Source organism: Melopsittacus undulatus, chromosome Z (assembly GCF_012275295.1).
Source record: "Melopsittacus undulatus isolate bMelUnd1 chromosome Z, bMelUnd1.mat.Z, whole genome shotgun sequence".
In the NCBI taxonomy this organism is placed as follows: domain Eukaryota; kingdom Metazoa; phylum Chordata; class Aves; order Psittaciformes; family Psittaculidae; genus Melopsittacus; species Melopsittacus undulatus.
Genome location: NC_047557.1, coordinates 25034761 through 25058920, shown reverse-complemented (window position 1 = coordinate 25058920; position 24160 = coordinate 25034761). Strand labels below are relative to the sequence as shown.

The following is a 24160-nucleotide window of genomic DNA, read 5'->3' as shown; positions in this document are numbered from 1 at the left end:
CTGACAGTTCAATTTCCCTGAAATGTCTCTCGGTTCTCTATGAGCTAATTATGAATGAAAAGTTATCAACTGCCCTCACGAAAAAAGAGCTTTCTTGGAGCTTTTAATGTCAAAATATTGTTAGAAACACATGCTGGCCCAGATTTTTAGCCAAACAATACCCAGAATAATCTAAATACCAGTGTTATACTATACTTTTTACCTTTAGTATAGATGCACAACATTCTTCAACACGTAAGTTTTATAAAGCAAAACAACACTGATATTACTATTTATTATCCAGTGGTACCGTGCTTATAGCATGTATTACATAAACCACATCAATTTCAAATATTTCCACATTAATATTAATTTCCAAGGAAATTTTGCTGGAATTTTAAAGTACCAATGATCAGCTGTATACCACCACGCGGATGATACTTCAGCACAACAATAAAACAACTGATAAAAATACATAGTTCCTTCATGGAATCTCAGCTTGCGGGGTACTCTCCTGATTGCCTTTGTGAAATATCATGCTTTGAAAATTCAAGCACATATGTCTGCATATACTTCTGAAGTTTTAGATAAGCAATAAATGTAGAAATTTGTAAACAGACTATTATAGAAGTAATAGATTCTTTATGTTAGAATAGAGAAGTGCATGGACTTTAAAACTAGCAATTAAGAACAGGAGTGTCAGAGAAATTCCACACTACTTATTTGCATAGAGATTATTTGAAGACTTGTCACAATTATTCACTACTTCAAAGTTAAGAAAATTACAGTAGTCTAATGCTTCAATTTAGAGTGTTACCTGGTGTCCATTTGTTACAAAGCTGTTTCTATTAGATATGTTTACTTACAAGTTAGAATTTTTAAAGGAAGCTCTTAAGAACAGGTGATCAGAACTTAATCTGATTGTATTCTTTTTACATTTATACATGTACTATCCATGTACTTGGCACTGCACAAGACAGAGCTGTGTGAGCACATTAATCACACCAATGTTTAAATTATACAAATTAATGCAACTGCAGCACACACATAGTTACAACAGGATGTTAAAGTCAGAGTGTATCTGATATACATTGATATATAAACTAAGATTATTTTCAAATATTAAGAATATAACATAAAATGAGTGGGATAATGTAAACAGAAACTTTTACATCAGTGTTTTCTAAAAATTAAAAGTAATTTTTAGGTTATTTCAAGAAACTGGCTAAAATAAGCACCTGCAAAAGAGTAACAGAAATAAACTTTTAATCACAAGTTTGAAGCAGTCATCTATGTGGCAAGCACATATAGCTATAATAAAAAGTAAGCCTGCAGGTTTTCAGGATACCACAATATTTGTCAGTATAACAGCTGCTGTCGTTGTAGTTGGCATACTATCTTAGTAGACACACTACTGATCAAGGGTTACTACAACAACAACAAAAAAAGCCCCTCCCAAAACTGTGCTGTAAAGAGTCTTTATGTTTAAGTAACACAATTAAGGACAGAGAAATGCAGTTCATTCATTACAGAACCTTTTCAGGAAGTTGATTTTTTCTAATTCTTATTGTAATTGCATTGTTCTAATCCTGTATAATAAAGGCAGCTGCTTGCCCATCATTTGTACTTTCCTCGTTAATCCTGACTCAGTAAATTAACCTTTAATTACAGCCGTTAAAATTGAAATGAGCCTCTTGTCTGGCTGGGGCTGCCCCCTTCCAGTGCATGAGACTGATGAAAATTTTTAGGGTCAATGAATATGTCCCATGTCATGTCTGATAGATGCTAAAGATGTGAGGAGGTAAATGTTACCTTAGAAAGATGTGGCTGAAATTTTTAAGAGCTAGGTTTTATTGACAAAATAAAACAAAATTGGAACTGACGTTACCCCTCCCTCTCATCTGAGTTACACAGCATAACATACATACAGACACACCCTGTTTTACACACATTACCACACTACATAGTTAAAGAATGTTAAAGATAGTTAACTTTTGGAATCACCATCATGCATTACCATGCTTGCTTTTAAATACCTAACACCAACTCTATTTACAGCAGGCCTGTTTTAAGGAGCAAAATTTTTTCATGTTGGAAAGAAAAAACAGCATTACTTTAAATTCTCTCATAGATCTAAGCACTGAATTCTCAAAAAAGTTGGATCAGTTTTAAGGACAGTACTGACTTTCAAGAGAAGGCAAAAAAAGATCAACGGTCTCCCCACAGTAAGTTATCTTAAGCAGTTTCTTTCTTTGCAACACCTCCATCCCCTTTAATTTCTATTTTATAGACTGGACTTTAATATTGTAATTGCAATTTACTTTGCAACTTTAGCACTTTTATTTTAAAATACAGTATTTGAATACTGGTTTAATCTTTTTCACTCCCAAGATTATAAAACAGCAAAACAGCATTGAATCAAAAACATTACTGTTAATCAAAGCCCCAAATTACTCAGAATACAATTAATATACAAGTTGCTAACTAATTATACGTAGTATATAGTTTATAACATAAATATAAATTACATAATGTAGACATTACATATAAAAGCATAAATAAAAGACCCAATCTGGAGAATATTTAGTACTAAACCACACAGTAATCAACTAAATAAACAAGATTATACATATTAATCATAGAATAATAGAATAGTTAGGGTCTGAAAGAAGCTTATGATCACCTAGTTCCAACCCCTCTGGCATGGGCAGGGAACCCCCTGCCATAGGGAGGGAACCCCCATAATAATATATCTCTCAGAGTGGGCATAGCATTAGTTGGTCCAGTGCCTTGTATCACACTTGCTTCCGACTCAGAAGAAAGATTATGTTTGAACTTCCAAATTAAATTCTCTAATTTATTTAAAAGAAGTTGAAGGTTCTTAATTCTTAACTGTAGTGCTTGTTAAGTATTAATGCTTTTATTAAACATAAGATGGGTATTTTTAAGGTTGATATACATATTGCAAATATTGATAAATTAATTCCTAATTAAAGAATAAAGGTGAAATGACACTTTTAAAAATACTGTCATAGCAGGTTTTAATTTTTTCAGGGTATAATTTTTTAAAAGTATGTTGAAGCAGCTTCTGAAAGGACATTGTAACTTCCAAATTTTTGATGCAACACATATACTATGTTAGCAATTTAAGAACACCCTCTTCTACAGTAAACATAAACACACAGAAATGATATTAAGCATGCAGGAGGTCTTTGTTTCATTCCTTCTCCTGTCTTGGCAATAGTTCATACCTGCTGCTGAGCACCTACATTCATTTGTAGATCTCCAAATGCTTTCCCCAGGTGAATAAGCATCATTATCCTAATTTTTCAGATGGAAAACTAAAAGATTAAGTTACTCCCTCCAGATCACACAGCAAGTAGTAAGCCAAAAATAGAATTCATTTTCCATATGTAACATCCAGTTCTGTATCCACTGGACCACACTGCCTTCCCACAAGCATCAGTCACACCTAATCAGCCGTACAGCTGAATTTTGGTTGGTGCTAAGATAAAGTTGCTTTTTGACTCTAAAATTCAAGACTGTCCCCTTTCACTTGCTTCATAGGTACAAACTTTTCCAGGCACTCTTCTGACATGGTATCTGTAGCATGTGGTTTCAACTAAGCCTTACGCTAGTTACAAATCCTCTAGATCACAGAGTAAGGAAAAATGGAAACAATGCAAATCCTTCAAACTGTTCCACATGAAAAAGCACAATCTGAAGAAACAAAGCTGCAGAGAACAACGCAGAGCATGCAAGTGTGGTCAAAAAAGCAAACAAGTTGCACGCATGTAAAGGGATATGATACCCATGGAGTGTTTTGCAGCACACTTCCCCCTCCACCTCTCCCCAGCAAACCTTCCCAATTTCAATCTTTATATAAAAAAGGAGGGCATGAGAAGAAGTATAATAAAAACATTGTATAGGAAAACGCTCTTCAGTGATGAAACACCAGAAGAACGACAGATTTGTTATAGGAAGATGAAAAACAAGAGGGCAAATAGTAAACTATAAAAATTAATAAAATTATATCAAGGCTATCATAAGCTTGTGTTATCCTAACACAAAAGCATCTGAGAGAAGATGTGGCTAATACTGAAAACTGAATTAAAAGAACTACCTTTTGTCTCAGTAAAAAAATGTAGAAGTGTCCTAAGAGGGACAGAAATATGAAACTAGTTATTTAAAAAACGATGGTAGTTAAGTACACAGTCCTCTGCTATTGCAAACAATTGTACTATATCTCTTTCACGGTATTAACAAATTAACGCTTCTTCTGATACAGCCATTCCTGAAATAAGAACTCAGACCAGAGCTTCTACGAATGATAAATGTATTTAAGCTATAAAATACTTACTGCTAACAAGGTTCTGAAAAAATAAAACTCATTGAGCATACACCAGGGACTATTTGGAAGAACTCCTATTCATTTCTCTACTGTAGGGTTTTGCACTTTATGCTAACTTGTCCTGCAAGCTGCACACCAGACTACAGCCATGATATTAATCCACTGCACAATCTTTGTGTTCCCAGTACTTCTAAGAAGAGATTCTTCATGCAGGAGAAGAACATACTTCAGAGTCAGTTTTAACACTTGCTATAGTGGAATTAGAAACAGTCTAAATGGACAAAGCAACATTAACGTTAGGAAAGTTTCTCCTGTAAAGGCTACTCCCACAACCTAGAAATGGTAAAAACACCATTTAAGGTTTTCCATACTGAAAATATCTCTAGTTGAATGTTGAGGGAGATTAGGTTTACTGTTTCTCAGGGAATTCTGTAAGTGTGCTCAATTTGAAATTAAATGTATTTATCACCTGGTTTGATAGGTCTGCAACTTGACCTTTACTTTTCTCAAAAGCTATTATTTCTGCTTTATGTATCACCACTCTAAAGAAGTTCTCAAAGTGGATCACACTCAAAAGTTCTGTCGAAGACACGAAACAAAACAAGATGATTTACTCGTGACTTTCGGAACAGTTTCTATGGAACTGCCAGAAGTAGGAAACAATAAAACTGTATCACTGGTAATAACCGCTATCAGGAGAATACAATGAACATGATGAATAACACCGTAATAAACAAGGTGGTACCACTTCTACAATTACACCATAATTCCATATGCACAATAATAAATAACACTCAATTGTTGCATCAAATATTCTTATAAATACCTCCTCACTGCAACAGCAGTTTTCCCTTCTTTTGCTTTTACATGCTATTACCACAAACTTCTCTTATTTACCCTTGGCTTTTTCCCCAAATTATCATCTAGTTGGTGCAAGGGAAACAATTTTTTTCCCTCAAATCCTATTCAACTCAGGCCATACTTCCAGACAATTTTTGCCCCATACAACTGCAGCTACCATCAGAGCTCTTATCCAGCCGTCAATTCTTTGCACTAACACCGTGAATCATACCGAGCTTCTTGCTACCAAAGCAGTATTTCCTTTTCACTAATTTTATTTTTAAAAGTATGTGTCATTTTTACTAGTTAATTATCATATGCAGCACACTCGGGGCTCTTCACATTTAGGCGAGTAATTACTTGTGCATTTTCACCATCTAAAAAGCTAATGAGAAAAGAACAGGTAGTTTAGTTTCCTCATCAGCTGTGCGATGAGTAGGAAGGGATGATCACTCTCCTTTTCTGTTTCTCTCTGATATCACAGCTCTCTTCTTCCTTCTCTCAGCATACCTGCTCAAATTATTATTTGCTCCAGTTGGTTATAACCCTCCCAGTAGTTATGCAATTAATGAATTTTGCTTTCAGTTCCCTCTTCTCCCACTTTATAACCCCTTCAGACAACGCCCATTTTCAGTGTTTTCAGATAACCGCTTTACACTGACAACTTGCAGCTTTCTCTCACCTCCTATTTTTCACAGCACCACATCCTCAACTATCTTTAAAACCTGCAAATGTAAGCATCTAAAACTCAACTAACTCCAAATGCAGAGTTTCCACAAGCACTCAGGTCTGAACTTTCTTGCTTGTGCATCCTGGAAATCCTATAGAAACCTCTGGTGACCTCAGCTACCGCGTTTGGTTGAACCACTTGAAGACAGACTACGGGCATCAGAAAATTTTCTTTTCCTGGAAAAGACTGTAATATGCATGTATGCATTTATATGAGGGGAACATGTGCTATATGTAAACATGAATCATAAAAACAAATTAGCCACAGGACAAAGCATCAGGTTGTGCACTGTACTTTCTATTCAAGGATATTTAGGTTTTGTAGGTTTAAAGAGACCCATACCATTATTGTAAAGCATTCTTGTATTTATGCTTTCTGTAATGTTCAGCTGCTATGAATTTGGAGTTTTAAGTTTTCCAAAACCTGTATCCAATTACAGTCCTGAACGATTTAAATAACAGACTGCCTGACATATTCCAAGATAAGTGGCTGCTACATTTCTTTGATATTAGGGTCATATACTGTACTTATCTATTTTTACTCTATGCTCTCCATTGCCTAGTAATAAATTAATTTCTCACTGTTAGTTTGGCATGTGCCCTACAGTTAAATTCATTTTCTCTCCCATTGAAGGAAGAAAAAGTTTTCTGAAGTATGACAACTATCCTCCTTATTTTTAGAATTAGTCATCACTGATTAAATTCCAAGTACTATTTTAAGACAGATATTCCCCCATAAAGTCCTACAAGCTCTTTTTATATTTTCATTTTAAAAAATTATCGGATGGAGCTGAACGATATGTGACAATAGTTATTTATCTACTTGCACATGACTTTTTACACTACATGGATATTAACAGAAAGAATAATAGAAAAAAACCCAGTTTTTAACCTTAGCATTTAGTATTTGTTGCTTCCTGGTGCACAAAACTAAGCAAAAGACCTCATGTACATCTACAATTATTATCAATGGCAGCGAAAGTTGAGCTTAGATCTGAAAACAAAATACAGCCCAAAACATGTAATGCCATCCAGGCAGCAACAATTAGTTCTTATGTGTTCTGGGCTGTGAGCAGGGCAAGGAGTATGAGGAAATGTTCCAGCTAGTTACATGTTTTACCAGGAACTCAGCAGTACTGAGAGAGGCATTTTGAAGAATCAACCCTTCCATGCAGAGCTTGTCCACTGTTTATCGTACACCTTCTAGCTCTTTCTATCTAACACCTCCATTTTATTGTAGCTACCTTCTTAAGAACACAAAGAAACAATTTAGCAAATGAATAGTTGCAATCATGAGGAAAACAAGCATGGATGTGGGAAAGGAACTTGTTCATACACTGTCAATGATGAAAGGACTAAAGACACTGGCAAACAGGTGGTGTTCTCAAGCATCCAACATTACCAATTGCTATCTTTACCTTATCCTCAAAGATGGTGATTCTGAAGTAAAGCAAAGACACCAGAGTTATTCTTAAACTAACCCTGTGACAAGAAAACAGATGACTGCCTGTGTTTTGAACTATCAAAGCCATAAAGGATGACAAAGAAGCAACTGTGGGATTGCAATCACAGGAATAACAATGCACTTGTAGTTAAACAAAGGCTTGCCACCTAATGCTGCATATTGCACTGCAAAGTAACATGGAATAGTATTTCTGGCACTTTCAGACTGTGTGACACGTGAACCACTATGCACCAGGCAAAGTGACTGCATGTCCACTGTTACTGCTCTGCTTCAAATTTAAACTGCATCACAATTTTCTTAGATAAGGTTAATACCCAACAAATAATCCTAAAAGTCTACCTTTTCAAAACCGACTTTAAAAGCCTATAAATGGAAAACTGAATCATCAGCTAAGATCTTTATTTCTGAAGTCAAATTAATTGTGCTTTTCATTTATGTAAGACGTATTTAATTCTGAAAAAGTACTTCTCCAAAAGCCAGCACAAAACACCTTACCAACAATTATTAAAGTTGCAGTGTAGGTTCTATATACCAGCCTCATTAGAAACAAGGCTAGACTAAAAAATGCCTATGTCACTGGTATTTTTGTTTTGGTCACTCCCATCCACTTTCACAAGGATAAGTATGCTATGTTATACCTCTGCAATTCCTTATTAAATTGCAAACTTAAACTGGAAACAGAAAATGACTAAAAAAAACCTAACCAAAAAACAATGTAGTCTATCATTTCCCCCAACAAAGGAATGCCCTCTACCTCCATGACTTTGCTAACCTTAATTACACCTACAGTTTTGAGATTCCCTAATGGAAAGTGCTACAAAGCAGAAAGCACTAACAGAATGAATCATGACACATACTGATACACCACTGATTGTAAATCTATACCCTTTTTATTTGCACCGAGGGACTATGCTTCGTATACTCATGAAAAATTACTTCCAAGTAGCAAAACATCATAATTGGCGGCATGTATGATAAACAAACAGGCTGAGGATTAATATGTATGTGATTTTCTTGTTTATTTTGGTAGTGTAGCAACTATTACGATTTGAAAGAGTTGTACAGTTTGGATACTTAATCTGTGAATTAAAGTTTCCCTGAGGAAGAGGAAAAAGGTAAGATTGAAAGTTAGAAATCCTTGAAGGCATCCAAATCAGACAAGCAATATTCATACTTTTTTCCACATTTCAGAATATAATTATTACAGACCAAAAAAAAGCTGCCATGCTTTCATATAAAGCAGAATTTCATACAAGATATTTATAGGTGAAAAAAATTTTAAACTCCAATCATTAATGACGGCTTCAAAAATATGTGAAATGCTTAAATTAAGATCCCCTCACACATTCATCCACACACCCCATTTTTTAAAGGCTACTTACATCAATGATTGATAAACTTGGCAGACTTAATCCCTCTAGGTCTGCTGTTAAACTTGGGGACAAAACAGCTGCGGTAGGAACTGCCACAGGAGTTGTCACAGGACAGACTAGAAATAAGAAGGCAATTGATATTTAACTTTATAAAAATTACAATACTTGAAATGACAATGAGCTACTTTTATTTAGTGTAAAAAGGTTCTAAGTCTTGACATAATTATTTTATCCTTGTACACGTGTTTCTTAATAGCAGATTATTTTTCCAGACATATAGCACCAACACTCAAACAATGAAAATATAAATAAAACGGATGCATAGATGTGTTATTTACATTAAAAGAATTTTGGCCTCCTTTCCGATTTTTTTCCTCTATTTCATCCATGAGCCTAACCCATACTATGCAGCACATTTTCATTTACAAGTTATGTGCAAAGTACACATTAATGCAATTCTAACATGTATTGCACCCACAGAAGCAAACATGAAGAATGGCACTACAGAGCACAGCGAAAAACCAGTGCCAGCTCTACCCTACCCTTCCAAGATTGTATTTTACTCTGTTCTTCAAAACTGTGATTTTTAGCATCTTATTGTAGTACCACAATGGTTCATGGGTTGCAGAGATGTTGTGCAAGTAACATCCACTGGCACCTGAGAAAATAAGCTCACTTTAACAAAGAACAAGTCCAAACATACAACAATTTTTAAAATAAATTTTTTATATCTATATACTCTAAATTTTGAAACCATTTCTCAGGTCCAAACCAAACAAACAGAATCACCTTTTGTAATAATTGTGCTTCAAAACAAGTTGATAGTCTAAGCTTTCTTTTTTTTTGTCGAGAAGCTGGTATGACAGATGAACAGAAGCAGCATTTCACACATTTAAAATTCACTGAATTAACAGAATTGTATTTATGTCATGGGAAAAGTTAGCCTTTAATTAAGATACTTACAATCATCTAAATCTAAGAGAAACACATCTTGTTTATTTGCAGTTTTTTTATCTTGCACTGGTTTTTCTTCTTTCTGTTAAAATACATAAATATTTAATCCTTTACAAAGCCCAAACAATTTTAATATTTTCATGAAGCAAATTGAATTTTCTCTGCTGTAAAAGAAAAATTTACTCATTTTCAGAGCCCAGTATTCAGAGAATTCATTAAGTAAGAAAGATTTCTTTGTACAGTTATGCTGTAAAAAGCATAAACACCACATCTGACTTACATTTACTCCTTTAAAACCTGTTTTTTCACTCAATATTAGTAATAGTCATTACTCAAAGAAAACTTTTGGTGACAGATTTGACATTTTATTTAAGACTACTAAAACAGAGATAGAAGCATTTTTTTTTTTTTTTAAGACTTGGGTGCTAACATTTCTGTTTCCATCTGAAAAACAGGAAAAAGTCCATTCAGTAAGAAATTTGTGTTATTTGCTTTTATCTATGAGTATGGAATCTTGTCCGATCATCTACTGGGTTTTTACTTAATTGCTGGAAAATTAATAAACATTGATTTTTGTCTCCAAAAAAAGTTTCTATTTTAAGCCTTAGGATCAAGTTCTAATAATAATAAGAATCAGCAGTAGAGCAGTAAGAAGAGCAATCTCAGTGACTTGGCAAATAATATTTCAATAAAATTTGTTTCAATTCAGCTAATAAGCAATCCAAAACAAATCTAATCAGAGCGAGTATTCATCATGCATACAGAACACATCTAGACAGTGATGATTCAGGACAGAATTTAGCATGTCACAACTCAATATGGACTCCCATTGTTCATCATTTTCTTCCAATAAAACCATGGCTCAAATAGACAGTAGTCACTTATGTGATCATTACAGATGTCCTTTAGATATTCTGGGAGAAGAATTTGTGAACAGAGAAGAATGGAAGACACTACTTAAAAAATAATGTTTAAATCAACATACTTAAATGATCATTATTGTTATGAATACTGAGTGTTCTACTATTGCTTATTTATCTGAAAGACAGAACTCTTCCGGACAAAAGAAATATTACAAAATATATTTAAAATGGTGCTAATGGTATTCCATTCCTTATATGCCTTGTCCAGAATTAGTGAGTGATTCTGCTGCAGAACCTCAAGTTTCATTCTGGTCACAACTACCAGATGTCATTTTTCTCTTTCAGTGTGATCACTGGCAAGTCATTCAGCTTCTTTAGGCTATTTTTTTTAATAAATCTTTGCAATAAGGATGAATAGTATACTTCATAAGCTACATATTCTAGTTGAATTACTCATGTCTATGAAGTGCCAGCAAAAAGATTTCATGACAACTGTTTTCATGAACTCCACACCTTTCTATAGCACCATTTGGTGAATGTTTAGCTTAAATTTTAACTAATCAGGAGTTAGGCTATTACCTGCAGTGCTTTTACAACACACTATGTATCACAAGTTTTTTGCTAAACTACAAACTCTCCAGACACCAGAACATACTAAAAGAGAACACTGTTAAAGAAAATGCAAATATATTCACTCAATTTCTGAACTCTTTCATTTTTTATCCCCACTTATCCTTAAAATATAGTTCTACCTCCAACCATAACTAAGGTTCAAAGGTTGTTTTTAGCCAGAATTCTATATTTGCTGTATTCCAGATGGGATATGGGATTTCTCCAATCCCTTTTAATATACAGCCAATTAAAGTCTGTAAAAAGTGGTTCAACCACATGAGAGACTATAGCACAAAGATGAGAATTTTGAACATGCTTCAGTTCTGAAAATGGCAGCATTGCTAGGTCAAGATGTTGAAAAAAATTAGGACTCAGAGCCAAGAAATCCTCTTACTGTTAACCTGTTTACTGTAGACAAATAAGATGGGATATTCTATGTCACAAATAACACCAATAGAATGCTTCAGTTTGTTTTTTTCTGTTATTTATTTTGCCATTATATTGTAGTTATTAAGTTAGTTGTTACAAAGCTTGATATAGAAAATGTATTTCTGATATACTACATAATTCATCTTTTAAAATGGGGAAAAATCCTTCAAGAGAATTTATTTGTTATACTTCAAAACAAAATAAAATAGTTCTAAGATAAGGGACAAGTACAGAATCATTACACCAAGGTAATACATGTTAAGAAAACCTTTCACTGCACACTATCAGAATACTGTACTTACATACATCAGTTTACTGTAACAAAAAAAAAAAAAAAAACAAAAAACCAACAAACCAGCCACAACCCAAAAAACCACACCATCTGGAAAATATAAAATTGCAAGCTAACTAAATTAAGATAAAGCTAATGTTAAAGTATGATCACACCTTATTTTCTACTTCCTTCAGTCAAGTGTGTCAAGCTTAAATAAATACTCAGCTACTTATATGTGTATGCATGCTACACACACACATAAGAATAAATATTTTCATATTTATATCTGTATTTCTAAATATATGGGGGTATATACATTGTGTTCAATTCTGTACAAAACACCAAAGAAATCTATTTACGGGAGTCTTGCCTATTACAAACAGGATTATTTTTAATTCACTTCTTCCAAGAAAAGAAAATTGACTGGCTTTCTAGGAATAACGGGTAGCCAATGACTGCAACAAACACTACCAACAGATATTTCTATTGAATGAAAAAGGCTCTGCATTCTAAATCAAGACAATAAAAAGACTCTGACATGTCTGGCATTTCTTTGGAACATATTTTTTCATCTTTTTTTCTTAAAACTAAGTCTACAGTACAACCCAAACAGTTTCCTACAGTGAGAGCCCACTATGGGAAAAGCAGAATACTAAACAAAGAAGTTAAGCTATATTCCATCAAACATTTCTCCATTTGCAATTCATCTTGGTAATAGAGATAGAACCTGGTAAATGCATATAGAACTTGAAGCAGGAGATTTCTCTTGCTCAATGCATAATTCATGTACTCCGCCTGCAAAGTGTGTAAAATGAGAATTTCACACCGCAGCATGAGCCATGGAGCTGCAGAGAAAAGGCAGATGAAATCATATTTTGCTGTGCAATTTTATTTCTTATCCTCCCAATATTTATACAAAACCATCACTGACAATCCAAATGCATTGACAGATCACCCAGTGTTTCCATTGTGTTAGCACTTGAAAAGAGATCAGGCAGAAAGATAGACAATTTGTTTTTGTATATTTTTTAAATAGTGGATCAGGTTTTTAACAGCTGAGTGACTGTATTATACCTATATAAGAAGGTCAACAGTAGCTGATTTTAAAATCTCACTGTAGAGACACCTACTTACACATGCATCATCTGCAAATCTGCATTTTTGCTCTATAGTATTTATGCTTACAGTATAATATGTATCTGAACACCTCAAACTATCCATATTTCAAAATAATATAGAACACTGCAGTACTAGAAAGTGACTTTTCTATTCACTGCAGTTCAATTACAGTGAGCACAACAGCTTTTACAAAATGATTCTTAAAGGAAAAAAAACAATAATATATGCAGAAAAAAAAATCTGAAGTTTTTGTAACCAATTTTAATGCTAGTAAATGCATGGATGTATTCACAAATTAAGCTCCCATTGTGAGTGTAATTGAACTTTTGTAATGATGAGAATTCTGTTAAAAATGGCGATGGCACCAAACAAAATGTATCCACATACATGTAGAATAAATCATGTGTGGCTGTCATGGTTTGAGCATGTTTTGAGGGTGTTTTTGTTCAAGGTTTTTTTTCCAGCCAGGTGGAGGAGGGGAGTCCGGGAAGAAGGAGAGACAGGACACCTGACCCAGGCTAGGCAATGAGGTATTCCATACCATAGCACGTGATGCCCAGGATGCATACTGGGAAAGAGAAGGCTGGAGGGGTGAAGCTGGAGAGGGAAATGGAGGAGGGAGCACGTGGTGCTCAGCTGGGCAGGGTGGAGTTATGGGTCTGTGGCTGGTGGGGTGTTGTATTCTTTTCGCTTGTTATTGGCTGTATCATTATTATTGTGTTATGCCTTAGCTATTAAACCGTTCTTATCTCAACCCGTGGGGGCTACATTCCTTGGATTCTCCTTCCTAACTCTCTGGGAGTTGGGGGACTTGGTTTAAACCACGACATTTTTGGAGCTTCCGGGGCCAGTTTCAGCAACTCAGTTTGCCACAAACTGAGAAACAATAAAAATAGAGCCTACTAACTACTCCTCTCATCAATATGCAATTCAGAAAATAATTTGTTTTATTTAAAAGGAACGGAAATCCTAATGAATCATCTCCCCATATTCACTGACAGAATTAAGAACACTCTGTAGCAGAATAATGGAAGTAAGTAATAGCTTTTCCAATAAAAATCTACCAGAATGAAATCATATGTTTCTGAGAGCCTGGCTGAAACCATGTGCTTCCTGTGTAGCCTGAAAAGACATCAGGTAAGCAGCAAAGTTCCAAGATTTTCCTGTAAATAAAAATGGCGGCTCTTGTAAAATGTATCCCGAAATAAGGGCTCAAAACAAAATTGAAAAAGAAACGTACCATAAACCAAGACCCTATTGTATTCAGCTCTGGTGCTCTCCATATTGGAGGGATGTGGGCCGAGGAGGGCCACAAAGATGGTAAAAGAGCTAGAGCACCTCTCCTAAGAAGTCAGGCTGAGAGAGATGGGTTTGTCCAGCCCAGAGAAGAGAAGGTTCAGGGGAGACTTCAGGGCAGCTTCCAGTACCTAAAGGGGCTAACAAGAAATCCTGAGGGACTTTTTACAAATGAATGTAGTGACAGGACAAGGGGGAATGGCTTTATACTGAAAGAGGAGAGAGTTACATAGACATTAACAAGAAATTCTTTACTATGAGGGTAGTGAGGTACTGGAACAGGTTGCCCAGAGAAGCTGTTGCTGCTCCATCCCTGGAAGTGTTCAAGGCCAGGTAGGATGGGGCTTTAAGCAATCTGGTCTAGTAGAGAGTGACCTTACCCATGCCATGGGGGGTGGAACTACATGATCTTTAAGGTCTCTTCCCACCCAAACCATTCAATGACTCTATGATCTCTAATGCTCTTCATAGTTCATTATCAGTTGCTTCTTAATCAAGTAAGCTTTCAGGACTACTGCAGTATTCTTTCTCTTAAGTTCCAAGGGCTTGGCAATTTTCCATTGACTTCAACAACACAATCCTAAGCTTCTTGGACATTCTGTTTCTCATATTATTCAGTGTGACTTCATGCATTTTCAACTGCTGTTCTAAAATACAAAAAGTTTCTTTATGCTAGCAGTCCTCAAATATCCCATGAAAGAACAAGACAGTTTAGGTGAGAAAGAAATCATGGACAATGGCGCTGATACCCTGAGAAAAATGGACAATGCAGCAGAGAGCAGACATTACTCTCTGAACATGGTGTGGCTTTGGCTGCTCAAAACTAAGCATGTCAGAGGACCTATTATTTTCTGGTGAAAAAAGACTGTGCTAATATGAGAAGCTGCAAACTGTTAGAATTAATTAACATTTTATCTAATGCCAAACGAGTTTACTCTGAGAATATTTAGGTTGTATTTATTGTGTGACTATTTTTTAGCAAAATCCAGTTGGCTTACTCTACTAGAAAAAACTCTGTCATAGATGCATTATCCAGTGTGGTATTTGAGAAGGAAACAATGACCAAAATGTAGAAACACACCTCCACTTCTCAGATGCTATAGTCTTACTTCATCTTTTGTTCTACTTGATAAAGAAGAAAAAAGATTAAAATTAAGGTTCCAACACAGAGTTCCTACACAGAGCTATAAAGTTAGAAAACAAAGACCATGGACAACACAAGTTCAAGATTTAGAGAAACAGAGAAACCTATTTCCTCAATTAAAAGAAATGCACACTGAAACAGCTTAATAAAGTTACAGCCTTCCCTCTTAACTTTTCAAAACACACCTGTTCACCAGCTTCTACAATTGCATCAAATGCAACAAACAATGACTGTTTTGATTATTCATCATTCTATACAGTAATCCTGAGTGCAAAATCTTGGCTCTATCCAAAATCAGAGTATTAATTTTCAAAGCCACATATTGGTATTAAAATGGAAACTTCTGAGCTACAGTTCTACCCTTCTTTTTTTTCTTTTTTAAATAAAACATACAGAAATAAATGCACAAGAAATATTTGATAACAAAAAAGTAAGTTTCAGAAATTCTTTTACTCTTCTGCCTTATAACCATAAATTTCCCCATTTAATTATTTTTAAAAAATGAAAGGTAGAGAAATAGAAACCAGTTCATGCTATAAGCTTTAGCTTCATAATGGTAGCTTGAATATAGTGAGCTTTTAACCTCCTTTTCTTTACTAAGGTAAGGAATTAAGTCTAAATTGACACATGAATGGTTCTGTGGAACATTTTTGCTTCTTCAAATGTCTCCAAATCCAATTAAAAAAAGATACATTTGAAAGTTTTTTACTTCATCAATGTTGTAAGAAAGATAATACTGTTTGAAGTAATGCAACAATTTTTAAGCTTTATTCCAATCGGAGATAACAAGCAACAAAAAGTTAATTACTCTTAAGAATATTCATTCTATAATTTATGTAAACATCTCAAGTACAGATGCATTAACAGAAGCACTTTTAACAGGAAATTTTAAAAGCAGCTAGTGGTTTTATTAAAATGTCTTCAAATTCTCAAGAAACAATATACTAACATTTGTTTCTTGGTTTTGCTCACTGTCAGATGCAGGTCCTCTAGTAATCATACTTCAAGATAATAATCATCCCAAATCAGGGTATTACTTTTGCAAACAACCCTGCTTTCATAAAAAAATAATTATGTTCTACTATTCTTTATGTATCTTAAGTAAGAACAGAATTAAAACTAAAATATGCTTTCCATTTTAAAATATTCTTATTTGCTTTACCTATCAAACTACTTTGAGATTGCTCTTTCTATGAAAGGTCAAAAACTTTTTTTCAGACATTCTGGGTTTTTAGATAGCCATGAAACCAATATTATCTCCATTCCTGCAGAAAGAAATATATGTGGATGGTTAGATGCATCTTCCCATTATTTTATAGGGCATTTAAAAAAACCCTTATTTTACCTTACTAGTGGTAGTACTTTTAGATTTTCCAGTCTCAGAGTCAGTTTTAGAATCTGATTCTGACGTGGAGTCTGAAGAACTTTCTTCTGATGAAGCAGATTCCGTAACAGAGGAACTGGATGTGCTTAACTTTTTGGAGATTCCCTTTGCTTTCTTTCCAGTGTCCTCTGAATCACTACATATTAAGAAAACACAAGAGATGTAAAACCACCAAAGGAATCTGCTTAGGCAATACACTATTTAACATTTCAAAGTTTCTTTAAAAGAATTTTATATCAGTATTTGTTTATGATAAAAAGCTCAGTTGTTACACAATAAATCATCACATATGATCTAAACCAACAAAACAGCCAAACAAAAATGTGAACATATTAAACATTAAAATTATTTGTATGTATAGTGCTCGTGACATTTCAGAAAGAAATGCAGATACTCTTTTATATAAATCAACTTTCAGTCTATTCCACCTATGATATACAGAATCTTGAAGGGTTGTAAGATGTTTTTGTGAAGTAATGTTGCTTAAAAAAACCCAAAAATCAATGAATTGAATTTATTTCTTCATTAATTCTTCTAAATCGAATACTCTAGAAATAAGACCTGTAGTGCCTACAGATATTTCAACCCATTAAGGGGTTTATCCAGAAGAGCTATCACATTCTGAAACCTCTGGTCATATTGAGTGACTTACAGCTAATGGACTTCACATACACTACTCTTCCCACAGTAAAGTTCTGTTCACCCTGGCAATGTTGGATTATGTTGCTCTGCACTAACAGCTACTGAATATTACTAAACTCTGCCTTCTTTGCTTCTAATAACACTATAACTGACAATTACAGATCACCATTTTGTCTCGGGGTGGCAGAAGCTACCACCTAGAATTATTGCAATAAATGAAAATTGTTCTCTAATAATTATCATGAAGCAGGTAAATTAGTGTTGTATTTAGAAAAAAACCCTCTGTTCTTGGCCCCGCAGGCAACCATCTTACACTTCCCAATCAGGTGTTTCATATACCACCTGATTCAGCTACTGCCCCAAGACAATAAATTGGTTAATGAAGTGCTTGAAGGGTAACAAGGTCAACAATAATTAAACAGATCCAGACCACTCAACTATTAAGAGTCCCTTTGCACTCAAATGAAGTTGTAACATATTTTTGCTTAGCTTTAGAAGCAGCAGAAAAGAATGTACTATACTGCATTACTGCTTGAGATAGCAGTGTTTTAAAAGGCAAAAAGAGGAAACTGAAAACATGACAGAAAGGAAAATAGTTAGGGCAATGCCTTCCCCCTCTCAAGAACTTTTCAGGACTGAATTGCCTAAATAATGTTTAATCAAAATTACTAAAAATCAGTATTAACATTTAAGCCATGCTAATATTGCCTACTTATGTAACTGAGGTTGAAATCAACTCTGCAAGTTTTGTTGAAAAGCATATTTGGAAAAGAGGAAACTTGAAGATGTCAAAGCTAAAACTGAAAGAATACACTCTTCACAAAAAATTAATCCAGTGTAGCATACCCGATTATTAAAATCATGGTGAAAAAATAGGTACTATCAAAATTACCTTTAAATTTGACAATTTTAAAAACTTGGTTGAGCTCAATGATCTAAACATGAAAATTCACTAGCAAACACCATTTAAATTTTCTTATTCATGATGTATAACACAGTTACTGACAAAATTATCTACATTTCCTTCATTGCCACTGAAAAGAAACTGTGGTTGCATCAACAAATAAGTTATGGTGAACACATTATATAAATGCAGTAAGCTGGTTTTCAACAATTCCTCTTCAGCTTATATTTAAGAATAGATGTGAAGACTAAAAATGTTACTTTATTATACATCAGCCAGTTTTGATGGGTAATCATTGTTTACCTTACTGCTTAAAATTTCAGATGTTATTCTAATAAAAAGAATTTACTGGTAACTAGATCTTTAACTTTGCAATGATGAAAAGCCTGTATTAATTTAACCTACAGATTTCATTTGTTCTGAACAGGAAAAACAATATAAATCACTTTTAAAATCATTAAATTCTGACTTAAATTAATAAAGTCATAATTAGGGCATTATGCTGTGTTTGTTATGGAAGTGGCAAGGCGAGCTGCTTTAATTACTGTCTGCAATAAAAGGAGCAGAGTCTGTACTGCGCCCCAATCAGCGCTGTCAGCCACGACTGAGCTGAGCTGCAAACTCATCAAGTGAGCTGGCAGCAGACTACAGAGTAAAGGGTGATCATGTCTGCAGAGGCCACTTGCTGACAGCAGTGGAAGAAACAGATTCACACAACCCAAGGTATTAGCCCCAATTACTCAAAATTTTAATGATACTTTGATACATGATAATATTGTTGATAATGGCCAATCTCAAAAAGCGCTAACACTTAAATATCATGACCGTTTCCCTTCACAGCCCTTGCCTCTAATATTTGGATCATAATCTTTTTAATATAACATTATTTAGAAAAATCAATTGTCTTAGTTATATAATGGCAAAGTGTTGAACGACTTAATTTTAGCTCTCAGCAAAATTGCTGCAAAAGGTCATTATGTGTTCCACACAACTGTTTGATCACTTACTGAGCCTCCCAAGGTTACATCAATTTTCAAAAAGCCACTCAAGATTTTACTGAAGTTAGAAATTAATTCCAAACTAAGAGTAGTCTGATTAATATGAAAATATAAACCCTGTCCATACACTGAATACTACTGACATACACTGAAACAGAAGACATCACTTCTTGGCCATTACAGCCCCCCAAAAGCCCAATTAACTGCTTAGCAGACTGTTTACAGGAAGCATGGTTAACATCTAGCATCACAAAAGAATTATAACCATAGAGATGCATACCTACCTTTCATTAGCAGCTCTAGATGTTTTCTTTGCAATACTTTCTTTGCTGCCTGATTCACTGTCACTTGATTCTTCAGTGGGAGAGGAACTCCCACCGCTCTCATTACTGCTGCTTTCCTCCTTATCATCTTCTTCCTCACTTTCACTGCCAGTCTCACTTTCTGAAATAAAACCAACTCTTACATTTTTTTTCTCAATATCTTACCTAGTACGTATTTTAGGAATCCAAGTTTGTTTTAAATAAAACAATGTTTTAGGATTTTACAATCCAATTGAAAGCTTTAGCATTACTGTCTCTGTGTCAACAGCAGGTAGAACAGTAACTTTCTCCTGATGTTTACAAAATTTTATTAGTTAAACCCCTGTCCTCTTCAGCCTATATACTTTAGCAAATTAGAAAGCCAAATAATAAAGTAATTGCATGTGGCTCTTCAAAATTACATAACCCTTCCAGAAGTCAGAGATGACCTCAGATTCTCTAATTTATACTTTCACTTCAGTGCAAGATTATCTTTTCAACCAACTGCCTAATTAGGTAATCGGTTCTTGAATACTGATAGTGATGACTGAATTGCTGATTCATCAACCATATAGTTACCAAATATTCAAATATCTGAAGTGACTATATTCCTGTCTTGCTTCAGAGATCATTAATTTTGGTGATACAATCCTTAAGCACTTCTGCATACTCAGTCCGTTCAGAAATGAGAGGCAAGAACCTTTGTGTTCAGATTTTAGGGTGCCCTTCTTCCATTCAACTAAATGGAATAATTCTTTAAAGTCTCTAATGTTAAACATTTTGTGTGCCTCAAGTCTGGACCTGGCAGAATGATGTTCTTCATTACATCTGAACTATATCATACCTATTTGAAATGGCTGTCTTGGGGAACTGCCTGTCCAGCATTAAGATATCTGGAGACTGGTCAAAGGAACCTTTGCTCACTGAACTTAAGCAGCAGTTGTCAGTTATTTTCTCCATCATCACTCCCATTATAATAAACAGAAAACATTGTGTCAAACTTGAGAGCAATACTATAACACAATTTACTGAATAAACCCCATGAAAGACTACAGAGTTAAACAGTTTGGCCATTCATTTAACAGAGCAGCGCATGATATCCAAATAGTAATTCACCCATGATGAAATCCAAAAAACACCCCAGACTTACAGCTCCCAACAAAGAAGGATGTGGGCATTTTTTCCCCACAAAAAGTTAGGTGCCTTTAGTTTTACTTGGAGTTACAAACTCGCATCACTCATACTAGACTCAAAGCAGGATGAAAATAGAATGCCAGCTTTTTTATCTAGGAAACAAAACAAAGTCTAATTCATTCAATAAACACAGGAGACCTATCTGTACTAGTTACTGTTGATTTTGAAGTACTGCTAATACATCATTGTATTCACTGTAGCTGTGTATACAATAATTTACAGTGAACTTTTGCCTTTGATTTCCTTATTTTCCTTATATCCTTATAATTTTCCTTATTTCCTTATAATCCTAGCTCTGGATTTATTTTTTTTTTGCAACTTTTTCAATTTTTTTTTTAAGCAGAGGTCCATGCTGAAGATACAGTTCTTCAGGCAGCAGAGATGCAAGCTGCTTTCCAAATACATACCTGATGAACTGCTACCAGCAGACTCATCTTCCTCCTCTTCTGATTCAGAGTAGAATTTTTCAGTAGGTTTCTCTTTCTTTGGTTTACCCAGAATTCCAGTCCACTCCTTTGCCTGTAAATACATTTCAATGTAAGTTTACTTTTACCACCAGCAACACAAAAAAGATACACATGGCAAAGAAAAACACTTGTAGTAGGTATTCAGCAGTTCCTAAACAAATCCTGTAAACAAGTGAAGAGAAACTATTAAACTTCTCTTACTTTACACAAATAGGAGAACCAGAAGTTTTGTATGTACCTGTAAAAGGCGGGATATGTCTATTAGAGAGTCTAGAAAAAGATTTACTAAGGGAAATTAAAAGCATCAGTAATCATATATGAATTTTTATGCCAAAAAAACATGAAGTCTGAGAGTTTTATCTCTAGATCCAGCTAAGTTTAGCCTGTCACTAGAATGAAGGATAAATATGGCTAATCACCACATTTATAATCCCAAATTTTAAGGGGAAAACAGAAGTTGACCCAGTAAGCAGCAAAAGTTCCAGGAGCCAAAGAGGAATTGTATTCCTCTTTCTTTGCAATTCTCCAAATAAAAGTAACTCTTACCACCAAGCGAATACCAGAATGTGTCAATATTTTGGCCATACTGATTTTTCTTCCTGTATTCCCCTGTACTACTGGAGAAGCAAACCAAAAACTCAGGCTAGCAAAAAACATCTGAACAAATAGCAGAAAACTATATATGGTGTGATACAGGTCTGCTTCAGTGACTGCTGTGATCTGGAATAAGATGAACTTTTGAAAGAGCTCTAACAGTGACCTGCAATGGTGTATGGCTCTAGAGATACACTGGCTTCCTCTCCAACACCGAAAGCTGCTAATGCTTTGTGATGTTTCACCCAGCAACTGGTATTTTAAAAGGCCAATATTCTTTTGGATGTAAATGACAATTTAACTCAAGCTTCACTCACATACATTGTGAAGGCATGCAGTAAAATTAATGACAATGAAGAGACTCTCCAAAGAAAATACCTGGGGCAGAGGAAAAAAAAAACCAACCAAAAAAAGGAAAGGATTTTCATGTTTGGTTTGAGATTAAATGACTGGAGGGAGATGTTTTCTATTATCTTGTACACGGATGTTACTCCATTTGATCAATTTCCTGCAAAACATTTTTTTTTGGAGGGGGGACAAAGGCACCTTTACATGTTCTTTTGTGCCAACCCTATCATTTATAATTCTTCATTTGAGCTGAGTGCCTTCAGATTTTTCCCATAAAAGCTTTCAGAAGTTTGTACACAAATAACCTTTTCCTGAAATGTATATAAGAAGATGGGCAAGTAACATTAAAGTACAAAGGAGAAATGCTTGTTCTTACGCATTTCTGTTCATTGGTTTCTGCAAGTTATACCTACTTTTTAGAATTTTCTCTACGTTCTGTGCCTAACATCTTATTTGCAAATTAATTCATGTGTGATTTACTGTAGAAGTTGGCTCATGACAAGGACTGTGTGCTTTTCTGGGTATACCTATTACAATGACATACCTCTGGAATCACGCTATATTCCAATACCTTTACATTTCTGTTACTGTTTAACAGCTTTCACTGACATTTAGTAGGACGCTGGAACCTGACAGCTTTGGTATCACAACAGAACTTTGCCTCAGAGTTTACGGTCCAGTAACAAAAACCTATTGACAGTCGAAGACCAGCCATGTAATGTCAAGAAATTACTTGAGTGCACTAAAAAGTTACATTTTTCTACTATAAACTTTCCTAATTATCTCCAGATGATGTGAAATGTAAACTCTGGTCTCTTCCAAACTTTAGATTTCCAAACATAGTTTCCTCCCCTGCTGCTGCCTTTTGTTTATATTAAATTTATATATTTATATTGTTTATATTTATATTCTTTTCTGTTTAGACTTGGATTTGTACACAAACAACCACTCACCTCCTATTTTGATAGGAGTTACACTCATCATTAACAACATCTAACAAACTACAGCACAGCAGTCAGAGATACACAGAAAGAGGTATGAAATCAAAAGTGAGATGGAGGGGGAAACAATGCCATTTAATCCACAAGCAAAGTAGAAGTGGCCTACAGTTGATCCACTTCTCCCATTGTAAAGAGCAAGCACTGTGCATGTTTCCAAGGTAAAATAAGCAATACAGATATTCCTGTGCATCAAAGTTTTTCAGTATAGTATACAGTCAGGATTTAAATACTTGTATTTCAGGCTAATACTCTATAATGAGTGCCTTCTAGCAAAGTGAAGTTGCTTCAAATGATGCTGACGTACCGACTCGCCTATTTCAACGTTTCGGACGGAGGGGTCAGGCGCCACCTCTGGCCAGTCAGACAGCTCCAGGTAGCCAGTGGCTTGGCTGTTCAGTGTGTGAGACAAAGTGCCAAGCTGGAAATGATCCCTACCTATTAAAAAAAACAAAAAGGAAGGGGGGGGGAGGGAGAAAGACACAAACACCATGAGCTCTACCACAAAGAGCAATCTTAATCAGGGCTAAAGGTAATTGCCATTGTATTACCTCAAATGTCATGAAATAAATATAAACTAGGAAGCTCTTCATAGGTCAAGAAACTGATTTCAGTCCATAGATTACAATAATCTCTCCCATAATGGTCAATAAAAAAGCTAATCAGTCAGTGTGTTTAGAGGTGTTGCTCTGAAATGTAGCTTCTCTAAAAATTACTTTACTGTGAATATTAAGAATGACAGCACAGTTAAACAATCCATATACATGTCTTGGCACAAACACATCCAGAATTTTAATAGTTTTTCTTCAGAATGGAGTTCATCTTAGAGCTTCAAAACCAGGACTAAGTAAATATGAAAATTTAAATTGCAAACTGTCACAATAACAGAGCATTTTTAATT

The 24160-nt window shown here is 34.8% G+C and overlaps 1 protein-coding gene across 2 annotated transcripts in view; it reads right to left on the bottom strand.

The window, feature by feature from the left end:
* Positions 1-24160, bottom strand: part of AP3B1 (adaptor related protein complex 3 subunit beta 1) — a 161013-nt gene that overhangs the window by 45429 nt on the left and 91424 nt on the right. For both annotated transcript variants that reach the window (XM_034073030.1, XM_031042735.2), the window contains exons 17-22: positions 23567-23697; positions 21260-21371; positions 19641-19800; positions 16774-16948; positions 9701-9773; positions 8747-8853 (exon numbers count right to left, since the gene is read on the bottom strand). In XM_034073030.1, coding sequence (XP_033928921.1) covers positions 8747-8853; positions 9701-9773; positions 16774-16948; positions 19641-19800; positions 21260-21371; positions 23567-23697 — 758 coding nt within the window. The remainder of the gene's footprint in view (positions 1-8746; positions 8854-9700; positions 9774-16773; positions 16949-19640; positions 19801-21259; positions 21372-23566; positions 23698-24160) is intronic.